We start from the raw sequence: 23,540 nt of genomic DNA on the forward strand, positions 1-23,540 counted from the left end.
GCCTTTAATGATCCAGTTTCTGAACTACCAAATTAATTATTCTTACTCTTCTGCCTGACAAACCCGAAACATTCTTATTTTACACCATTAGCTGTTTGCAGCCCACTGTATTTGCTTTTAATTTCCCTTTCATCTAGTCTTTATGCTAATTAATAAACCAATGTATTGGAAAGCTAAGGTTAGATTTTCAAACTTGCAGGATTCCCATTTGACCAAAAAAACCTCTAGCCCTGCCATTCAGTTGTACTGGTATCCTGTTTGCTTGCCTAGTAATATTTTTACTAGCAACATACATATCCTCCAGACTCTATTACTGTTCTTAAGTAGAATTCATGGCATCCTTAAGGATTGTTTTTCCTGCACTCTTTCCTTAAGAGCTTTCTTGACTAACCCTCTCAATGTGACTAAAGCCCAGATGTCCAAAATTTGAACTTCAGAACAATTTTCTGTATTTTATTTCCCACGACCATACTGGACCATATTACATTAATACATCTGCTATCAGCTTCAGATGCAATCTTGTCCTTAATTTCTTCCTGCAATTTGCTTAACATTAAGAACCAAAAATCAGGATATCAGGATTTAGGCACATTAAAAAGGTATACTTACGGCTCTGGCCCAGGCTGGAAAAAAACGTCACATGCCCCCTGCTTTGGACTTGACAAAAGCAGAAGCTAGGCAGTAGCTGACAAACCCGGAACGTGTAATACATATCAGTAACAACCTGGTGATGGAAGCTGCTTTTCTGCAACAGTGTAGTGATGATAATACTTGCTTGCTAGACATGGAAGGGCTGAATGCAAGGGAGGTCAAGCCAACACTGCCCATCTCAAATGAAGAACCCTGCCACCAGGCATTGGGAGAGAAGACAGCACATACTCTCATACTTGCTGGGGCAGGGTTCTTGACTCAGAAAGGACTGCAAAGGAGAGAGATCTCAGAGCCTTGAGTAATTGTGCTGATCCTTACCACTTGATATTGTCCAAAATTTCAGTGCAAGACTGTCCCTAAAACAGACTGTCTCATGCCTCCTGAGACTTGCCTTCCATACACAGAAAGAGCTTATCTTTCTGAGACAGATATGTGCAGGACCATTATGACTGAGTTAAAGCCACAGCCTGAGCCCTGAAACATCTCCTCCAAACAGCACTCACTGTTGGGGCCTGGGCTTGAGTGACACAGCTCCAGCCCTAAAATTTGACAGTTTTTCTGCAGAACAGGCTTGCTTCAAGCTACTTTACTTCTGTTACGCTCCTTCCTAAATGGTTAGGAACTTCTTCTGTACTTTCTTCTGGTTTCCTGCTGCTGACACACCTAATTACCACACCTGGAATACTGTGTTCAGTTTTGGTCCTTGCTATACAAAAAAAAGGTGTAGACAGGCTGAACAGGGTTGAAGGGTCACAGGGATGGTCAGAGGACTGGGAAGCCTGTCATAACGAGGAAAGGCTGAGAGAGCTGGGTTCATTCAGCATGGACACAAGAAGGCTCAGGGAGGCCTTATCATCATGTTCCAGTATTTAAAGGATGGCTACAAAGCAGACAGAGACCCCCGTTTTACAAGGAGTCGCATGGAAAAGATGAGGGGTGATGGGCACAAGTTACCAATGGGGAGATACCAGTTGGACACCAGAGGAAAAAAAATTCACTATGAGAACAGTCATCCATTGGAATCATCTCCCCAGGGAAGAGGTGGATTCCTCAGCATTGGGCACTTTCAAGATTCAGCTGGGCAGAGTGCTGGGCCATCTTGTCTAGGTGAAGCTCTGCCAAGAAAGGTTGGACCAGATGATCCTTGAGGTCCTTTCCAACCTGGTGTTCTATGATTCTATGATTGTTTGCAAGTATTTGGGGAGGGGAGAGGGAACCCACAAAAAAAAAAAAAAGAAATCAGCCTAACTCTGGCCACTGATTCATTGCTAATGATTTAGGAAGAGGTGTAATGAAATGCAGCACAACAGACGTAATCCTCAAATCTTTACACCACTGGCCCCCCCGGTGGGTCCACATCACATATGGTTTGGCCTTCTCCTCACCAACCACTTCACCCACTTCAATCACAGAGCTAGGTGCAACTAACCCAAAATGGCTTCGTAGCAGAACCGTGGCTGCACTTCACAAGGCCTTGTAAGCCACCCAAATACCTGCAGTAGGCTCGCTTTCTGCCTTGTGCCTGAATGTATAAAGACCTAATTTTGGTAATACCTGTTCAGATAGAAAACAGCTCAGGTAGAAGACTTGGGGAATTAGAGCTGGCAATTTATATCACATATAAAACCACAGTCACTGTCTGTTTATGCATGCCGAAACACCAAGAGACATAAGCCTTTCTACAAACGGGGAAAAGGCCTTTCCTGAGCTCTTCCACGAAGTGTTCTGCAAATCCCTGGTCTGGTGACTTTATGCTGCTACAGCCACCTCTGGGACACCTGCTGACCTGTTCCAGCTCCTCCTGGGCAGATTTGTGGGCAGATTTGAAGCCTCTGAACCTAATCAGAGGATGCTAGTAAGACAGTAAACCAACAGAAAACATCACCACAGCCATCTGACCTCTTGCTTTGCTGGGCCACCCCAGACTGAAAGAATCCCAAATTCCCCTTTGCCACCTCAAATTTTCCCATTTGGAGCTGGCTGCAGCCCCATATGCTTACTGTGGCCCACGGGCACAGGAGGGAGGTGGGTGCCCTGTGGCCTGGGACACAGAGCAAGGGTACCCAGAGCCGCACACCCCACCATGTGCTTGCAGCACCTGTTCTCTGCACACTCCGCACCTGCTGTACACCAGAGGCAAAACAGCATTGCACCCCATGCTCGGCCCCGCTCGAGTCCTCACGTGGAGCAACAGAGCCACCCTTGCGCTTACCTTTCCCAGACACGTGTACGTGGGAACAGGCCACTGCAGAGGATGGTGGAGGGAAGCTGGCAAGCGGTGGGTCCCTGAGGAGCCCCCGCAGCGGGTAGGTGCGCTGCTCCCACCCTTCGCAGCGATGCAGCAGGGACCGGGGTAACGCCTGGCTTTGTCGCGGTGCTCCTCAGGCGGTTGCTCGGGTGAGGGCAGTGAGCTGTGGAGCTGCTCCCCTCCTCGGCATTACCATCCCACCAGCCACGCAGTCCGCGGGAAAAATATCGCCTTCAGGCACCAGCGTCATCTCCATTGAGGGCGTAGGGCTGTCTGTCTGGGAGCAGCATTACGTACCAGACCGCGATACGCGCCGGGTTCAACACTGACACCTTCTCCCAAAAGGAAACGAGAACCCCAATGAATAACATGCAACACAGATGGAAAACAGGGAGGACCGCATTGAAAGATGCTTCTGGGTCAGGGCTATGTCGCTTCCCTGGTTCAACAGCACCATCTCCTGGGTGGCCTCGGCCACTCGCGGAGGCAGCTGCTCGCACCCCCAGAGAGCATCTCCCCAAAGGGAATATCTGCAACCTTCCTCCGGAGCCACCTGAAATTTTTAGTGTGTTTTTCTTCATTTGCTGTCCTTCCAGGCAGCATCAGTCTTCTTGCCCCCTTTTCCTTTCACATGCTATTTCTTGTCTCTCACGGAGCATCACAAACAGGCAAGTAAATATGAGGAATACTGAAGAATCCTAGATTTTCTATGTTTTTTAAATCAGCAGTACAAGACATTCTGGAATACCAGCCCTAAAACTGATCTCTTCTGAGCTGTGAAGGTTTGAATATGTACCACATCCTCATGGAGCACATCCTCTTTGAAGTAATCAAAGCACTGCTTCTCAAAGAATACCTGTATTTTCTTTAAGAAAAACAAACAAAAAAAAAAACCCAAAAAAACCCAAATCAAACTAACAAACCAACAAAATAAAACCAAACGAAATATCCCCACAAAACCCCACAAAGTCACCCCCCACACACACCCCTAAAAACCTTAAACAAACTAGGGGGAAAAAAAACAAACCAAACAAACAAAAAAACAAACTAACCAACCAAAATGAAAGATTCCCCACCTAAATGTACTTAAGGAGCTGTTTAGATTTAGACAAGTAAAATAGTAAACAAGAACTGAAACATTAGGTTTCATAGCATCACCATTCAAGGGGAAAGTCCTGGCTGACAAGTAGTATTTCAAAGATGCTCATTGTAGTGTGTATTTGAAAGCTCTAAAATGCTTGTTGAAATACCCCTGTAAAAGCACAAGTTTTTCAACCAGTAGATCATAGGCTTAAGACTAAAGGCTCCAAAACTTTATGCTCTCTACAGCTGTTACAGTACAAGTAACAAACCTCTGTATTTCAGTTTCTGCAAGTCTGCAAAATGAAGATTCAAGTGTCCTACTTCACTGTTTTGAGGCTAAACTGTACATAGAATCCTTCAGGCTCTGAAGAATGTGCCAAGTAAAACTTTACAAAGGTCCTACAGAAGCTTTTGCTGATTAACTTTACAGAAGCTCCTTTTTAAAAGATGCTGAGCAAGCCCTCTGTACAAGCTTTACATTAGAAGGGACAACATATAGCTACAAAAACATGAATACACATGCCAGCATCTCAGTGTACATGTAGAGGCAGTCACAGGGCTTTTTATGTAGAACAGCTGCAACAATTAAAAAGAGAAAAATCATTATACCTCTATTGTCTGTTAGAATTAACTTCACTAAATGGCAAAGCTGTTTCAAAATTAATTTTAAACTTGGCCCTTGGATTCTCTTTAGGTCCTTACAAACCATTACCACCTGCACATATTTAAGGTAAACAAGGTAATTTGGAAATTACAGCCTGCATTTCAACAGCTGAAGAAAAGCTTCTACTGACTCCCTCCATCTTTAAGTCTAGTTTGTGTCTTCACTGATTCAAAAGGTCTTCAAGCATTAAACTCATTTGAGAAGAACAGCCACCCTTAAAAAGTTTTCTTTCTTCTTGAGAAGGGAAGCACAGCCCAGCAGCTTGCTGTCCTGTAAGCATTTCTGGCGTCTAATTAAGATGTGATCTTCAAAACTGGGAAGATATGAATGCTTGTTGATTATATACAGCACTGCACATTCCTCTCAGCCACACTCTACAACAACCCTAAACTGGACACAATATGATGGTCTTTCTAACAAAATCTGCCTTTGCTCTAGCCTACTGCCTTACTTCCAAGGAAAGCATGTGCAAGAAGCTGGATGATAAACTTATAAATCAGAAGTTCTTCCCTCACTCCTAAACCAAACAGGTTATATAAGATTCCAATACTGGTTTTGATACTTTTAGTGCAAAAGCCCAGAGAAGCTTCTCAGGAAGAACCATTTAGCAAAAAAATAAAATAATAAAAAAAAAGAGTAGCCACACCTGACCTGGAAGTTACTCTGGTTTTCCTCTATCCGTGAAACAGCACAAAACCTGTGCCAACAACTGCATAGCTCATGGTTTTACTTTAGTTTTAATCAGTTAAAAAAAAAAACAAACCAAAAAACCAAAACACCGAAGCAAAAAACCCAAGCAACAAAACCAAACCAAACAACCAAAGTCCACCAACCACTCAACCCATTATTTAAAAATAAAACCTGACTCCACTTAGCTACTTCAGTCCTATTTTCTGTGTAACTAAAACCTGTTTTCCCTAAGAAACAGGGAGTGAGAATAGGCCGCAAGTATTTAAATCGGTCAGGAGTTTCTATAGCCACAATCAGGCCAAGCAGCAGACAGCAGCATTCTAAGACAGAGCTATTCAATGAAACAAGCAGCATCATGACAAAAATGTCAAAGCCAAATAACGAACAATGGCCTCTTCCAGAGCAGTGTTTTCATCTCAACCCCTTCAGCCAAAATACAGGCTCAACCCACAATCCTGCACAACCAACATCCAAAACCTTCCAATGCTCTTTACCTTTCCTTACTATCTTGCCACCTTCATTCACTGGGGCTCTCTAACAGGTGATGCATATCTTGTAACTCATGAGCATTTTTAACTCCCACAATCCTGTAATACAGATGCTGAAAAACCCCATGTAAGATCTGGTTTCTGCAGAAGGGACATGCAAACCACATTAGACAGGGATTTATTGTTCAGGCTTCCAGCACTGCTTTTTAATATCGCCCTTCTTAGATGCAGGCTCTGACAGGGCCATAATGGGATTCTTGGTGCCAGTTCAGGAGAGATTTTCCTTGATGTGATTCTTCGATTTCATGTTCCTACACTTGATTGCTTTGTTAGCATTGACAAGCTCCTGGAAAAATCCTGCCAAAGATTCTTAGCCCACTTTTTAAAGAGACTCACAGAACTGAGAACATGAAAGTAAGTCTCCATGTTGTCACACCCAAATAAAGGCAAGTATTTCAGGGAATTTAAACAGTACAAACTTCCCCCCCCCCCACCCCACCCCCAGGAGCAGATAAGCAATGGAGAATATTGACCACATCCACACATTTGCTAGCAAAATTAAGGCAAGGAAAAAGTCATCCGGCTGAGAAACACATTTACCATTAAACCCCTTAAGATGCCCTGGGCTGTTAACAGCTCATTTTCTCAGAGAAACAACTTTTGGCTTAACTGATTTGTATTCTCTCAAATCAAAACTAATGGCACAATAACAAGTGCTTGTAACCTGCTTCCTTCTGTTCACCAGAACCAGTCCAAGAAAAGCAAAGAAAACCTACCTCCACTTCAAAGACTTAGGGCAGCAGATCAGTTTTAAAACAGGAACAGTCTCATATGCCTAAATCAAACTACCTTGCTTCATATGCAACAGGTGAGGAGTGTTAGAAGATGCAGAGGATTAGCTTAATTTATGATCTGGTGAATAAGTTGGTCCACTTAGCTCAGCCTTTTACCATAGGAGGAGCACCACCAAGGGCATCCTCAGAATAAAATGAAAATAATTATGTTTTCCAGTTCAGCAAACATTCATAATGCAATCCTATAACAATATAATCCAATAATTGATAACAGTTTACATGCATTCATCTCATTTTAAGCCCTCAGCAGTGCAACATGGCTGAAACTTAATGCAAATGGTGGACAAACCAACTAGGAGAGGAGCGCTGCTAGATGTAGTACTCACCAACAAGGAGGGTCTGGTTGAAGTGATGGTCAATGGCAGCCTTGGCTGCAGTGACCATGAGATGATGGAGTTTAGGATCCTGTGTGGGAGGAACAGAATACCTAGCAAGGCCACAGTTCTGGATTTCCGAAGGGCCAACATTGGCCTTTTCAATCAACTGCTAAGGGAAGTCCCATGGGAAAGGGTACTAGGTGGTAAAGGGGCTCAAGATAGTTGGTCAGCACTCAAGGACCCCTTCTTCCAAGCTCAGGATCAGAGCGTCCCAATGGGTAGGAAACCAAGTAAGGGATCTAAGAGACCAGCGTGGTTAAACAAAGAGCTGCTGGGCAAACTCATGTGGAAAAAGAGAATCTATGGATTATGGAAAGAGGGGCTGGCTACCTGGGAGGAATATAGGACAGTTGTTAGAGGATGTAGGGAGGCAATTAGGACAGCTAAGGCCTCCTTGGAACTTAATCTTGCTAGTCAGGCTAAGGACAATAGAAAGGGCTTCAAATACATAGCAAATAAAACTACCACAAGAGGCAATATAGGCCCACTGCTGAACGAGGTGGGTGCCCTGGAGACAGAGGATATAAGGAAGGCAGATGTGCTGAATGCTTTCTTTGCCTCTGTCTTTACTCCTGCAGATTCTCCCCGGGGGCCTCAGATTCCTATAGCCCCAGAAGGAGTCAGGACAAAGGAGGAGTTCACTTTGGTAGATGAGGATTGGGTTAGGGATCAGCTATGCAAACTGGACATCTATAAATTGATGGGTCCGGATGGAATACACCCACAGGTGCTGAGGGAGCTGACGGAGGTCATTGCTAGGCCACTCTCCATCATCTTTGGTAAGTCGTGGGAAATGGGAGAGATGCCTGAGGATTGGAGGATGGCAAATGTCACACCAGTCTATAAGAAGGGCAAGAAGGATGACCTGGGTAATTATAGACCGGTCAGCCTTACCTCCATCCCTGGTGAGGTGATAGAACAACTTATTCTTGACTCCATCTCTACGCATATCAAGGATGAAGGGGTCATTAAGAACAGCCAACATGGTTTTACAAGGGGGAAGTCATGTTTGACCAACCTTACAGCCTTCTATGAGGAAGTAACTAGGTGGAGGGATGATGGTAGAGCTGTAGATGTGGTTTTTCTTGATTTCAGTAAGGCATTTGATACTGTCTCCCACAGCATCCTCATAGATAAGCTAAGGAAGTGTGGGCTTGACGATCAGGTAGTGAGGTGGATCAAGAACTAGTTGAAAGGAAGAAGGCAGAGAGTTGTGGTCAATGGGGCAGAATCTAGCTGGAGGTCTGTGACTAGTGGAGTCCCTCAGGGGTCGGTGCTGGGACCAGTGCTGTTTAATATTTTCATCAATGACCTGGATGAGGGAACTGAGTGTACCCTCAGCAAGTTCACTGATGACACTAAACTGGGAGGAGTGGCTGACACACCAGAAGGCTGTGTTGCCATTCAGCGAGACCTGGACAGGCTGGAGAGTTGGGCAGGGAGAAACTTGATGAAATTCAACAAGAGCAAGTGTAGAGTCTTGCATCTGGGGAAGAACAACCCCATGTACCAGTACAGGCTGGGGGTTGACCTGCTGGAAAGTAGTGAAGGGGAAAGGGACCTGGGGGTCCTGGTGGATAGGAGGATGACCATGAGCCAGCAATGTGCCCTTGTGGCCAAGAAGGCAAATGGCATCCTAGGGTGCATTAGAAAGGGTGTGGTTAGTAGGGCAAGAGAGGTTCTCCTCCCCCTCTACTCTGCCTTGGTGAGGCTGCGTCTGGAATATTGCATCCAGTTCTGGGCCCCTCAGTTCAAGAAGGACAGGGAATTGCTTGAAAGAGTCCAGAGCAGAGCCACAAAGATGACGAAGGGAGTGGAACACCTCCCTTATGATGAGAGGCTGAGGGAGCTGGGTCTCTTTAGCTTGGAGGAGAGGAGACTGAGGGGTGACCTCATCAGTGTTTACAAATATGTAAAGGGTGGGTGTCAGGATGATGGAGCTAGGCTTTTTTCAGTGATATCCAGTGATAGGACAAGGGGCAATGGGTGTAAACTGGAGCATAGGAGGTTCCATGTGAACATCAGGAAGAACTTCTTTACTGTAAGAGTGACAGAGCACTGGAAGATGTTGCCCAGGGGCGTTGTGGAGTCTCCTACATTGGAGATATTCAAGGTCCGCCTGGACAAGTTCCTGTGTGATGTACTCTAGGTTACCCTGCTCTTGCAGCAGGGTTGCACTAGATGCTCTTTTGAGGTCCCTTCCAACCCTTGGGATTCTGTGATTCTGTGAAACAAGTCCAGAACTCTCTCAGCAAAAGAACAGCCAAGCCAGAACACCTGCCCAGTGCAAATTGTGGGGATTGAATTTCATGGTATTTTGGAGCTGGCAGCTCCATACAACCTTGATCTGTAGAAGCCCTGCAGGAGGCAATGTGCACAGCCCTGACACCTGCCATATTCTTAGCCCAGCAGATCAAACTCAAGAGCAGGTAGCTTCTTTACCAAAGACAGCAAGGACAGCTCCCTGTATTTGCCCTCAGCTAGCTTTTCTTCCCTGCAAGTTCAGCCAGCCTTCCTAAACTGTGTTCCTCTTCCTTCCTCTTCCATCTCCACCTTATTGCAGAGTATCCAGGGAAAAACAAGCAGCAGTGCCAGTGGTTTCCCCCCCCCCATCTTTCCCCTCTTCTCTTGTGACAAGCTACTCCTCTTGGGAAAAAAAAAAAAAAAAGTCACCCTTTCCTCCACAGAACCTTTCACATCCCCCCAGCCAGAGTCCCCACGGATCTTCCCAGCTAGCACCAGCCCCCCAGTATTAGCTCAGCACCTTCACTGATTTGTTATTCCAGACTCCAGTAATACCAGCTGCTTTCTCTCATTGCCAAGGAGCTCATCAAAACAGGTGCAAATCTCTCATAAACAAGACACATGATTTTTTTTCCACACACACACAAAAAGTCAGCTTATTTGCAGCAGCATTCCTTTTGGATTGGAAGTACCTCTTTTGCCTCTAGTTGGAAGAACAGCAAAAGTTGGTGAGCAGAATATTGTCCACCTCCCAAAATGGATCAAGCTAACCAAGCTAGTATCTTGGGTAAAATACTTCCTGTAAACTCCCCAATTAAGCCACTTAGCAAGCATCTTAAGTTTTATAATCAGACATACTACGTACTTTATGCCATATGTTAACCAATTCAAAAATTTAAGGGGAGTGAAGGAAGCAGAGAAAGTAAAAAACCTGTCAATAGTTCCAGTATAAGGAAGGAATTCATACTGGGAGAAAAAAAAATGCTGCTGAAAGACTTGACAATGCTAAAGCTAGCAGATAGTACTGAAAAATACTCAACTTTCACAGAAGAGTAAAGAATAGAGCTCTATGAAACAGCAGATTTGTGGGTTTGCTTTTTTAGATTTATTTAGTGGCCAGACTAAGAGTTAACCATTGAAGCAGATTTTTTATCTTACTCTTCATTTATTGTGTACATCCATTTCAATACATCTTTTTGACATGAATAACTGAAGACTTTTGAAATTCACTTATTTTCAAAACATTTTACTTTCAGAACGGCAAAAACTATTAATGAAGATCAGCCATAAGAAAACTTATTTAATTTGAATTCAAAGGGAGGTAATGCTGAAATGCTCAGAACTAACCATAATCTATACGTAAAGCTCCACATTCCATGAATGGGGCTGTGGTGTATAAACAGGAAAAAAAAAAAAAAAACCAACCTTGCGCTTGTATGTCCATACTCAATACCCACAAGTGACTGCCTCAGAGTGTAACTTACACGTACTCAGTGGTCACTCAGTCACTTCCACTGGTATCGGGCAGCTGTCACAAACAAGTGAATACACAGAAAACATACAGGCTGTATTTAATACTGGTGATACTGATCACATTGTAACTGTACAATAAGTTTACTGTAACCAGTTTGGCAAATTCTGCAACAAATGCACCAGTATAGTTGTTCCACTGGACAGCTTGCTCAAACAGACAGGAGATATTAAGAACTGGAATTTGCATTAAATCTCTCTTGCCTCCAAGTTCCAATCCTGACTTTCACTAACCATTTAATCTTTTTTCCTTTCTCTAAAACTAACCTGTGCAGTGGAAAACATTTTAGGTTTCAAAACAAAAGTAGTATCAGTTTCATTAGTCATTTAAAATTACAAGGAGCTATTGTAGACAACCAACATAAATACAGTTTATTTTCAATCATTTTACTAATTGACATGCAAACTAGTTTATATTAATAAAAGCAGAAACAGCTTGGTTAGTTTTTAACCTTAGCAGTGCTACTGTACAGCTGAAGTTGTTACACTGGTCAATATTATGTTTTCACTTAGAGAAATGTGGTTAGTTAGACATTGAAGACTTCAGGGACTTTCCACAAAGTATTTATCTATTCAGTAACCTCTCTGCTGCACACATCTACATGAAACGCTTCATCTGTTAATCCATGTCTGAAGACCCTATTCTTCAGAGCACAGCAGTCAGGAGAAAATAACTTGGAAATGCAACAAATATAAAAAGGTAACAAGGAACTAGCAAATAATACAAGATTACAGCAATAACTGCAGTATTTTCCTGTACTATTTCAAGATACAATACTGAAGCCTTAAATAATTCCCATATTTTAGCACTGACATAGAACTTATACAAAGTATATAAGCAGGGGGAAAGCTACTTTGCAAGAGGTAGAAAAGGTTTTATAAAATCTGAGGCACAATTCTTAACAACCTTTTAAAAGCTATCAGAAAGTTACAAAGTAATAATGACCATTATACATGTACTTTGTATAAGCCTTTATTTTTACCCTTTGGAATGAAAGCATATTTCATGTACTCTCATATAATTTTTCTCTCCTATATTGTTTGAAGACTATTTTTCTCCTATAGCACATGTGATTACAAAAGTTTTACAGACTCTCAGGAAGTCTTACCACAAGGAGCTTACGGCAAAACAAATGCATTCTTACTTGACACTTTTTCAAAAGGAGCAAGGCAGTGCAAACACTGTTTGCGTAGGTTCATGTATCAAAGAACAGCAAAACACACACTCAAAATCCATAAAAATACAAGTTCTTTTGGTTTACTCCCCTCAATCCAAGAAGAAAATGGTTTCAGAAGTGAACTTTTTCCAAACACAGATTTCCACAAATATAAACTTTACAGTGCAATGGTTATACTCAAATTTTCACAATATCCATAAATCAAAATATTGAGATCACTACATTTACCATGAACTAACAGACATTCACAGAAAAATCTTAGTGTCAGTTCCAACAAATGCCTTCTTCGAGCTGAAGTACGTAAGGCTTTACTGGTAACAAGTTCTTATTGAAGATTTGCTTCATTCCTGTCACAGCATCTTTTTTTTTCTCTTTTTACTTTTTGTCTTGGTCTTTTTCTGCATCCAGAAGTGCTGAACGGATTCCTAGCTTCTTCAGCTCTTCTACAAGATCTCCATTCTGATGCATCTGGAGGAGTATGTCACAGCCACCAACAAATTCACCATTGAGGTATACTTGTGGGATGGTAGGCCAGTTGGAATAGTTTTTTATTCCTGCATAAGAAGGGGGGGGAGGAGGAAAAAAAAAGGAAGAGTATTAGAAGTTTTCTACCCTCTCCAAATAGTACAGCATTTTAAACAGAATACACTGCTTCCACCTGACAATACTACTGGTATTTTCATTTCTCTCCAGTTGAGGCAAAAATTTATCTACGTAACAGGAGCACTATCAGAAAACCTACATTACAGTTAGGTTGGTCCTCACTCCAACTTAAAAGATGTGGCTGAAAGATACAGAGTCAGCTCCTATACTGACTTCAAACAGGAGGTGGGAAAAAACGTAGTTCCTCTTTTCTCTCCCAGAAAACAAGCAAATACGATTTTCCAATAAATTAAATGAGAGATACTGGAAAATATTGAGAACTGTTTACATTCAGTTATCCTTTATATTTCCCAAAGCGACTTTAAAATACTTCATGTTCTTACTGATAGTTACCTTTACTACTGCAACTTCAATTGCAAGATATATTCACCCCTCTAGGAGCCTTATGAATTTCAAATTGCTTTATCTTTCATTGCCAGACCTTACAGCCCATGGGAGGGGCACAAAGGCTGAAAGTCTCTTTGAGAGTACCCATTAAACAAAACTGAGCTCAACTCAGTTACGAAGTAACACAAGTTTATACTTCTTAGAAGACAAATGCAAGACTATCCAAAAATACTGATTAGCTGGTATAAACCACATCCTGACTTGCTCTTAAAGACATCACAAAAAATTATACAGAAGAAGCATTATATCTAATTTGTCACTTTCTAAATGACGCTTCACTCAAAGTCATTACTTCTATAGCAGAGGAAATAGCCAAATTCTACATCTGCATGCTCTCACACCAAGCCCACCAGCACTTGCTAAAGGTACTATGTTTTGAATTAGCATCTTTATACATTTTCAGTATGCAATACCTGGAATTTTTCTAACAAAAGCACAGAAGCCCATATAGTAAATTTAAGCCTGCAGACAACAAAAGTGCCTTTACAGATCATCAGAGCCCATTCACCTTGGAAGTCAGCCCTCTAAACAAGCAAGTACAAGCTTTAGTACAGGCTGTCAAAGTACTAACAGCAAATATTAGAACTGTATAGCAGAAAATACAAAGGAATTTGCTTTCCCCATAGAAAATATTTTAAACTCTAAAAAAAAGTAAAACCCAAAATATATAAGGTAAAAAAATGACCATATAAGCAAATTATGCTTACTTTACTGGAACTCAAAACACTTGGAAGTGTTATATATATATACATGCATAAATGCATCAATATGTTATTGGATTATTATTTTAAATGCATAAAAGATGAAATAGAGCTAATAATTCCCCTTAGTTAAAGGGGAATTGGCCAATCCTCCTTACTGTGTTTAAAAAAACCCACTAAAATAGTAACCTCGAAAAAAAAAAAAAAAACAAAACAAAACCCAAAGAGTTCCTAACTGCAAAGTACACCACCAGCCAGGAGCTTTTATTTGACTTCAGGTTTTGTGCCTGAACACCTAATGCTTCAGAAGTCCAAACCAGCAAGTTTACCATATAAATCAAGACCAGAGAACCCATAACCATCTAGCATAATCTCCAGCAGCATCACTTGTAACTTCTTCCTTAGTGTTTCATTACAGCCTCCATCAGTTGTCTAGATACAATTTACAGAAACCATAAGCTTCAATATCAGTTTGTATTTAACAGTGCTTGTCTTAAACACTCCTTGACCTCTGAACACACAGAAATAGTTGCAATGCAAAACTGAGTCTCAAAAGTAAGGCATGTTTAAGGATAGCCCTACTCAAAGGAGCCACAGCAGATAGAAAATAGGGTTTGGTTTTAAGATACTGCAATGCTAAACATGAATTGAATACCAAGGGTTCTGCATAATAAACTTAGTGATAATAAGCATTCCACAAAAATATTTTCTTCAGGGACTCAGCTGCATATATGTACCAGCTCCAATAGCACTTCCAAGAACCTATCCAACTTCAGACAAAAACATGAATACAATCAAGATTAGTTGCTCTGTATGCTGCATTTCATGTATCAGACAAGCTGCCTTAAATGCCTTCATGCCAGGACTCAACCAGATTACAAACTGAATACCTGAACTGGCTAGTCAACTACTAGCTTGGTAGAGCAGTTACTGATACTGTTTCAGTAGTGTTAAAGCAAGTTAGCCTGGTCTATACTTGCTGCACCCAGGGTGAGATTTCATGATGAATCCTTTGGCAGTACAAGCCACCCCAAGAGATATCCTTCCCTCTATGTGCAGATTAGCACTCCGTGCTGGGCTTCAGAAGCTGCAGCTTCTGTACTGAACCACACTGCACACATCAGGTTTACAGTTCGACATTTGAGCTAGCACACTTTAATGTAACTGCAAAAACAGAATGAGTGCAAAGCACTACTGAAAGGGGTACCTAGAACACTCCCACCCCATTTTCCCAACTCCACTTACCAATTAGTAGCCTCTCTCTTGCCAGCAGTAGCACTAATGAAAGAACAGACTCAAGCAACCCATCTCACTCCAACCATGCTTGCTCCAGGAAGCAACACATTTTCATGGAGATAGTTACCACTGGAGCGAGCATGACTGTCAGAAGGCTGGTCCAAGGGTGGGAGAATGGATTGCAACCATCCTCCTGGCAGCATCCTATGCTGAGGTAATGTAAATGAAAAAAATTCCAAGGGTGAACTACCACAGCAGCTCAAAACGGGGTCACTATTTGTCCAGTACGTAATCCCAAGATTCTCTGCCACCTTAATGACTTGAACCAGCCTGATGCTGTCCATCAGCTGAGAGCAGCATCACTTCTGGAAGAGCCAACTTGGAGGAATTTGGATTGTCATGGAGTGTACTGAGGTCTCCTAAATCAGCTTTAATAAGGAAAGATTTGTTTCAGGGAAGCACATCCTAAGCTCAAGTTCAGATAAATCACATGAAGTACCAGAATTTGTTTAACAGATCTGAATGTTCTTTTAGGTGGAGAGGCAAGTACAGGGGTTGCTTTAGTTTTACAGATTGCCATATTTAACACAGAGAGTTTCAGCAATTGAACTGTAACAACCTGAAAACAAGGTGTTTCAAAAGATACAGGAAAGAAACCAACCAGCACTTCAGACCTGCCTGAATCACCATCTCTCCAATACACTGCTCTTCCTACATATATGTATAAGCATACATATACATAGTAAGTTAAGTTCATTTAAGCACATTTAAGTTACATTCAGGCCCTCAGTGACATGGTTTAGTGGTGGACTTGGCATTCCTGGGATAAAGGTTGGACTTGATGATCTTAAACATCCTTTCCAACCTAGCTGATTCTATGATCTAATACAAAGCTGGTGACCAACTCACATACAGTAATCTCCTTATAAATCAATCTTTAATTGATACATTTGGTATTTTTACAGCTAAAGGTTCAGCATCTCCTCATTAATGCCACATGAATGCAATGCAGACTATGTTTACAGAGAGGGTTTAGGAAAGTGTCTCATTCTGCATATCTGACTTTTCAGAACCTGAGGCCAGATCCTAGGGGAGACTAAGAGAGTCTTCAGACGGTTACTGCTAATCACACTTGGCAATTTACAGAGCTACAGCTTCCAGTAGCCCTGCCACTTCCTCTGCCAGAGACTGCCATCCAACAGAAGCAGGCACATACTGGCTTTTTAGAGTGCAGTAGGTAACACAGTTGAAGCAGTAAGACAGCCTCCTGGCCTTGAAAGCAGTTCTCCAATTCTTCAGCACTCCAACCCTGGTACTGGTTCTGTCACTCACCTCACAGTACAACAAACTATATCAACTCATGCACCCAGCAATGCGATTAATAAATCAAGCTGTCTCTCCGTGCAGTCAGACAAGTGTCAAAGCTGGTTTATAAGTTTATTGTAGTAAACTGTATAATTAATAAATCCAGGTATGTAAATAAAGTTTAAAAAACTACTATGACTGGCTCAACTGCCAGAGGTAGAAGACTGACTTGAACAAAAACAACATTAACAAAAAACATCATTACACACAAATTCTGATACTTAAGCTTTTATACCATACCAACTACTACACCTTTGAAATGCACGGATTGGAAAAATCAGCCTTTCAGCTAAAAGCTACTGAAAAACTCAATTAGTCAAATGATACCAAAACACAGGAGAAAGAAGTCACCCGGCAAATGCCAGCATGTGGCTTTAAAGCACTTTTTTGTATTTTCTGGTCAGTAGTTATTAATGCCATGCACCTGCAAGACTAGCTACTATGTAGCCATTTTGGTTTGTTTTGGTTTTTAAAACTTTCTCAAATAAGCACACAAAACCTCAGCAGTCACCTATGCACACAGAAGAGGGAAAGAGGAAAGGCATTACAAAACCAGAGTACTAGCCTTCTACAACTGGCAAAAAACCGTACACGGAATAGCTTCCACCACCTGAGCAGTAATGAGGAAAATGTGCAAGTGATTAGCAGTTTTGTACTTTATCAAAGGAACCTCACGTTCTATGCCAGTAGGGAATCAAGAGGTACCGTCCAAGCAATTAATGAAATTTCACCACATTGTTGCGAGGGAAGATGAAATCTGATTAACTATTTCAGGGTCTTTTAACGCAGCTCTGTATCTGTTAACTGGGCAAGGCAGTGTGGCATGAAAAGCCTGATCACCCCCCTAAACGTAACTGCATTGGGCTGATAACCAAGACGCTCTTGGACCCAGTAATAACATAAACGACATGGGACATCCAGGCAAAACAACCTCAATAGCACATCTCTATAATATGCTTCAAACTCCACAAGCCCTAAAACCCTGGCACGTAGCCCAGCAGGGGCTATAAAAGCAACCAAACACAACAAGTAAGGAAAAGACAAAACATCAAACAAGACAGTGAACAAAACCAAGCTATGCCCTTGAGAAGCAAGCAGGGGCTGCCACACAGAGCTCCGCAGGGTATCCCAGCAGGCCACGGGAAGACCAAAACCCTCGGGATAACCCCGGCAAGGCTGCACCGGCAGGGGCCTCCAGAGGGGCTGGCCAACAGTAGATCAACACTCCGTGGTTCTGGCTCTGCCCCGTTAACAGCGACCTTACACAGAAACAAGGCACCGGCTCGCGTTTTGTGTCAGGCCCGGCAGCGGGAGAGACGGCACCCAAAGGTGACCCCCGGCAGCTGCTGCTCCAGGCCCCAGCCCCTGCCCGCCGCTGACCTTGACGGAGGTCGGGGTCCTGTAGGACATCGTGGGCGCGGTAGTCCTCCACGCCGTGCAGGCGCAGGATCTGCACGACAGCGTTGCTGAAACCGCAGAGCGGCTGCTCCGGGCTGCCCTTCATGAACACCACCACCGGGTGCTCCCGCACCAGCTGCTCTATCACCTTCCGCGACCCTGAGCCGCCACCGTTCCCCTCGGCGGCGGCAGCACCGCCACCCTCCCCGACTGCCTGGCTCAGCTGGCGCCCAGCCCGGCCCCCCACGGCGGCTGCCCCCAGCCGCCAAGCCGCACGCACCACCCCACTCATGCTGCTCAGCCACCCGCCCGCTCCCACTGCCGACCGCAAACCAGCGTCACCGCCTATTGGCGGAGAGCAGGAAAGGTCACGAGGAGAAGCGCCTCCTACACATAGGCTGAGTCACCTACCAATCAACACTGACAGCCAATAGCGTGAAAACGCAGTGAACCTCATCCCACCCAGCAACCCTGGGGCTACCTTGTTTTTCTATTTGTGGAGGCAACCGCTCTGCTGCAGTTCCACTGGGAAGAGGACCTGTCAATCTAACGTCATCCGCTCAATCCCCGCCTCTCGCGGGCGCGATTGGTCAGACTTACCCGGCGCGGTGCGTTGCTTGGGAAGTCCCGGGGATTTGTTATGAGTGTGCAGCTTTTTCCGCTTCCGGGTAGAGGCCGAGCTCGTGGTGGTGGGTTTTAGCCTTCTGTCGGGATGGATGTATTGCATTCCCGTGCTCTCTATGGAGCCCTCCAGTTCCCCCCTGGTTCCTGTGCCGGTTTCATGGGGCGGCCGGGGCGCAGCCCCAGCCATGCGGTGGGGAAGAGAGCAAGGGCGTTTGCTGGGCCGTGCTTAGCCGCTGCTTTCGGGACTGGCGTGTGGGCAGAGCCTGGAGACTCCGTGGAGCCGTGAGGGTGGAGCGGTGGGTTTCTCTGTTGGAGCCGGGGAACGTGCTACCGCCGCCTCCCCTACGGTGGGGTTTGGAGCTTTATTCCAGCGGCCCCTTGGCGGTGCGGGCGGTGGGGGTGCTCCCCGGGTGAGGGTGCTAGGGGAGTCAAACCAGTGTTGAGCGGCTGAACGGAACCCGGGTAGAAGGGGATTACAAAGGGACGGGCTGCTCTGAGGTATTGGCTGCCTGTGCTGAGTGATATTCCTTGGTGATGAAGCGCGTTCAGGTCTGCGAGTTGTAGCGGTGGAAGCATGTGCTTAAAAGCGCAGTGCCACTGAGTCGGCACCTTTTGTTACCGGAGGCAGTGGAGTTTTTATGTGGGTAGCTGACAAAGTGCAGGTGGGTTTGTTTCCTCGGTGGCTTTGGCTGTGCTTAGTGACTTGTTTGGCTGCCTTTTCTTGCTCAGGCTTGGCCGGTTTTAATGTGATTTTTGTGATTAACGTGTTTTTAATGTCAAGAAGGAGAGATAAGAGCAAAGAACGGTCGGGCTGGCTGTATGTGCAGAGGGGTTGATTCAAGTTGATGCTAGCAGATGCACAAAACTGCCCAGCATCAACCAGAGAAGTGCTGAATTTGGAACGTGTCCAACTAACTCTATGCTCCTGAGCAGATGTGGTATTCTTTCCAAGAACTTAGAGCAGAGCATGGAATCTCCTGCACCAGCCAGGTCCATCCTGTAAGTAGAAGAACATATTGAAAGGTTTTCTTCTGTGCTAACCCACATTCTTGCAAATAACAAAAGTGTATTTCTCAGTATTAATCCACATTGCAGCTCAGGGACCTGGCGTTTTGGTGTATCTAATGGCCATTTGTATTACTTGCATTTGTAAGGAAAATATTTTTTTCCACCCAGCTCTGCTCATGTGAGAGCTTTACAAATGAGACCAGTTTGTTTTCAGCGTTCAGAAGTCTGTTCGCTACTTTGTGATTTTTGTGGAATCCAGGTGATGCTTGAGTGACAACTTGGTTTTCATTTTCTGTGAAACCACCTTCAGGCATGACTTTTGTTGTTGTCCTTTATTTGAATTTAATTAGAACACATTCCATGGGGAATTGTGGCAAACTTTCAGTTTGTCATCCCATGTGAATAGTTTCTGAATAAAAAAGTGTTGCTGTAGTATTTGAAAGTATCTCTGATGACAAAGAAATGCTTCTGTTATGAATCTAAAGGTAAAGTTCACGTACTGTTGATGAACATTGTGCATTTTGTGTGTTAGTATATTTTGTTTTCAACAGAACATCAGAAGCCAGGCGTAGTCACGCTGATCAAGCCACAAAGTTATGGTTTTCTGTGGTTTATATGTTGTAATTAATATGGTGCAAAATTGCACAATACAAAAAAACTAATCCAGTATCCAGTTCATGCCAGATAAAACTTCAGTAAATTCTGCAAAGGAAAAATATGTCTGTCTCTTTGTTGAACTGATGTGATGTGTGAAGACATGCTTAACAAGTATTAAGTGTGATAGCACAAGTGGCCTAGTTTGTAATTTTAATCTAGCAGAAAGACTCCTGCAACTTTAAGATCCTGGGGAGTCAGAAGAGAATGAAATGAAAATTGAGTAAAAAGAAAGAAATTTTTCTATTCTTAAAAGCACCTAAATGTCTTATTTCAAAAAAATGGGTTGTAAAAAGAACTTTGCATTACTTGCCTTCCTGAATTTCATTCTGTTTCTATAAGGACATGGTTCTTTAAAAATTATAAATAAAATAAGGACATTAAACTGAAGTGAAATAAACCGTCATGATGATATGCTACTTCAAGAATAACATAATCACAGTTGCAGTTTCAGACTCTGTAGTCTAAGAGGTGCCCTTGGTTGTTAGTACTCTGGGCATACCAGGCTCGCAGAGAGAGCACCTGTATGAGGAAGCCGAGGCATGCCTGTAAGAGTCGCAGCAGCAACATGCGCAATATTCCTCTAACATCACAATTCTGTTGCCACGGAGATAATGACTTATTCCATGTCATTATTGATCTATCAACAGTAAGAGCAATTTTGCAGTCTGATATTGTTTAGCAAACTAGAAACAATTGCTGGACACTGAAAAACTGCTATAAATGTTAGAAAGCTTCTCAAGTCTGTGTATGGGATTAAATAAAAGGACTTGAATTTACAGTTAATCACTCTAGTTTCATGAGACTGGCCTGTGAGATAATATATTCAATATGGTCAAATGCTTTTGGAGTATGCAGTATGCAGCATTCTATTGGTGGATAATCACTTTCCTTACTTATAAGACCTAGAACAACTAGCCCATGTACACACTAGAATCAAAGAGATAATTATTTGTTACCTCATCCAGTCTTCTGTCAGTCTAAGTGAAACTTGTTATATTTTCCAGATAATGATTTAAATCAACTGTTCAGAAGAAATATTAATGGGACTCCTGTAAGACTCCTGACATTTTGCTGATGTTCCTGTTAGAAGACCTATCACCTCATTTTAAAAACAGTAATAAAAACGTCAGTATTCAAACTGCAGGGCTAAAATGCTAACAGCCACAAATTAGGTTAGTTCCAGGCATTCTACTGAATTCATAGAACTACTAGTTATGAACTGGTGGTTTGAGGCTCTTGTACAATGCACAAGAAGGTAGGCATCTAAGAATGATACTGTCAGCAGAAAGATTTTTGTTTTTAAAAATGGGAGGGCTAACTTAGCTGGTGAGAAAGATGAGAAGTCGCATTTCAGCATATCATAACAGGACACCTCTTTGTGTCCAAGTCAGATATCTGCCCGTCTTTCTGACTTGTGGTAGTGCCTGGAAATGAAGTCCCTTATTGTGCCTTAACAATTGAGCTCTACTTGGGTGTGTTTATTGTCTTTTGAAGCTTTTTAGTGGGATGGCTGCAGCTGTTCTGCATGCCAGATCAATATTTTCCAGGCAACACCTGGCAGCACTAATATATCCTCAATTTTGAGAGCATCAATAACGCTTAAAATGTACTTATAATGTACTTACCTACTTAAAAATGTACTTAAAATTTGTGTGGGATGCCTGAATTGTGAACACTGAAGAAATGTCTGTGGAAAGTTCCTGCTTATTTTGAAGATGCACTAGTTTGAGAAGTTGTGCAACAAGCAGCAGAAATGTAGAAGTGATGCAGAGCTTTTACTGGCATAGAAGCTCAGGTCCTATGGGAAACTGACATTTTGGAATCTGAGCTGTATCTAACTTCCTGTCTTGGATCTCACCTGGAGACCTATAAGCAAATTTGTTTCTGAACTAGATGGGTAGTAATATTTCTAGATTTATAGCATATTCCCAAGAGGGTGTTTGTATTAACTTTAAGGTACAACAGGTGAAGAATATGTGCAAAGTAACCTAAGTCAGTTTAACTAATGGGTGATCTACATGGTCTAAGGCATTTTTTTGCCTTGGATCATGTAAGGATGCCTTTGGCAGAAAGAAGCCATGCTAATAATCAGAGGGAAAATGTGAGCCCCACATTTACCAAATAGAATGAAAGATCATGCTAAAGTTTGAACATGGACCTTTAAACAAGACACTCTCCAAGCCTACTTCTCATTAAGAGATTGTGTATATGCCTCTTTGTAGTAACACTGCTTTGTCAATTGTGAAGCTGTCCTGGAACCAGGACATCTATGAACTTTGTAATAGAGTAAAATTATTATTTGGGATAAGTAGGGTCCTTAACAGCTATTCTGCCTGACCAGAATCATAGATCCTTGTTCCTTACTTGCAGATGGTAGTGGTGCTTAAGTTTCTTGGTATTACAGAAGAAGCATAATTTTATGTACTTTTAACTTTTATGCTGAGCTGAAAAATGTTACATTTAATGAAAATACCTCTTGCCTCTTTTTACCCAGGAGCTATGAATGTCAAAGTCTTTCACGGGCCTAAAAAAACCTGGGCAAAGTCAAGAAATACAATTGATCTGCTAAATATACAGATATTGTCATGGGATCAAGTCTTGAGCCATAGAAAGCTAGGGACCAGGATTATAACCATATGCATGTCCTGTTCCTTGCTTCCTGTGCATTCATGTTTGACCAGTATTACAGAAACAGGATCCTGGGTTCTGAGTTTTTGATTTAACTTGGTATGGTAATTTGGACAAATTGTAATTTATTTAAAATTGTAATTTATTTAAAATATGGGAAATGTCTTCTGGTCTTTCATAACTGTGGGGAAAACCCCAGGACACAATTTGCCTGCCAAAAAGATTCTTGTGCCCCAGTTAAATTCTACTGGCATACTCTTGTGTATAGCCAGGATGGCAAGAGTGCTTTTGTCAGCTTAGCTTGTTTTAAGAATGTGCAGTTGCAGTGAGGCAAGAAAAGCTCCAATTAGAGTGTATTTTGCGCCCAAGAGGGGGTTCCCATAGCTCATGTCTGTTGGCTGGTGAGCCTGAGTTACCAACCTCACTAAAATGTCAGGCTGTAGTAACTGGACGTTTGTTGCCTCACAGAGTGATTACAGCTGTTCTTGTTCACCACTTTTGAATTCTCTTATTACTTCTATGTAAATTTTTTTTAAAAAAAGAAAAATACAGTAAGGTATTTTTCTCTATCAGTTTGAGAAATGCATCTCATTACAAAAGCTTGCCTCAATTTTAATAAACAGTGCTGGCTATCTGATCTTCTCCACGGCAGAAGACATGTAGTACCAAGCATGTGTCATCATCATATGTGAGTTTCAACTGTATGAAATACTTCTTCAAGTAAAAATTAGTGTTATGTGCAGATAGCTATGTTTGTAAAGTAGATGTGTTTGTTGTGGAGAATCTTAATTATAAAGTATTTTTAAATCTTAGTATTCTTGAAGTTCTTACCACAATATTTCAATAAAGGTTTTATTTTTTCATCA

At 42.6% G+C, this 23,540-nt stretch overlaps 2 protein-coding genes, 1 long non-coding RNA gene and 1 other non-coding gene across 4 annotated transcripts in view; 2 read left to right on the forward strand and 2 right to left on the reverse strand.

Annotated features, from left to right (window-relative positions):
* The window catches only part of LOC101877838 (uncharacterized), a 164,816-nt gene extending 161,546 nt beyond the window's left edge, over window positions 1-3,270 (reverse strand). The window contains exons 1-2 of the mRNA XM_031049439.2: window positions 3,197-3,270; window positions 2,864-3,130 (exon numbers count right to left, since the gene is read on the reverse strand). Coding sequence (XP_030905299.2) covers window positions 2,864-3,130; window positions 3,197-3,270 — 341 coding nt within the window. The remainder of the gene's footprint in view (window positions 1-2,863; window positions 3,131-3,196) is intronic.
* Window positions 3,271-10,444: 7,174 nt separating this feature from the next.
* On the reverse strand, window positions 10,445-18,057 carry GLRX5 (glutaredoxin 5). Its single transcript, XM_005149529.4, has 2 exons — window positions 17,740-18,057; window positions 10,445-12,561 (listed from the first exon to the last, which is right to left on the reverse strand). The coding sequence occupies exons 1-2, from the start codon at window positions 18,047-18,049 to the stop codon at window positions 12,383-12,385; spliced, it is 489 nt and encodes a 162-aa protein (XP_005149586.1). The 5' UTR covers window positions 18,050-18,057; the 3' UTR covers window positions 10,445-12,382.
* Window positions 18,058-18,375: 318 nt separating this feature from the next.
* LOC115946597 (uncharacterized) lies at window positions 18,376-23,540 on the forward strand. The gene is made up of 2 exons (XR_004080641.2): window positions 18,376-19,380; window positions 21,051-23,540. It is a non-coding gene; the product is annotated as an uncharacterized lncRNA (long non-coding RNA).
* On the forward strand, window positions 20,498-20,768 carry LOC115946603 (small Cajal body-specific RNA 13). The gene has a single exon (XR_004080650.2). It is a non-coding gene; the product is annotated as a small Cajal body-specific RNA 13 (non-coding RNA).

Source organism: Melopsittacus undulatus, chromosome 4 (assembly GCF_012275295.1).
Source record: "Melopsittacus undulatus isolate bMelUnd1 chromosome 4, bMelUnd1.mat.Z, whole genome shotgun sequence".
Taxonomy (NCBI): domain Eukaryota; kingdom Metazoa; phylum Chordata; class Aves; order Psittaciformes; family Psittaculidae; genus Melopsittacus; species Melopsittacus undulatus.

Excerpts from the sequence above, each read along its gene's own strand:
- GLRX5 (XM_005149529.4), bottom strand. The coding sequence starts at position 18,049 with ATGAGTGGGGTGGTGCGTGCGGCTTGGCGGCTGGGGGCAGCCGCCGTG. Across the intron at positions 12,562-17,739 it reads GGACCCCGACCTCCGTCAAG|GAATAAAAAACTATTCCAAC; the intron begins GTCAGCGGCGGG and ends CTTCTTATGCAG.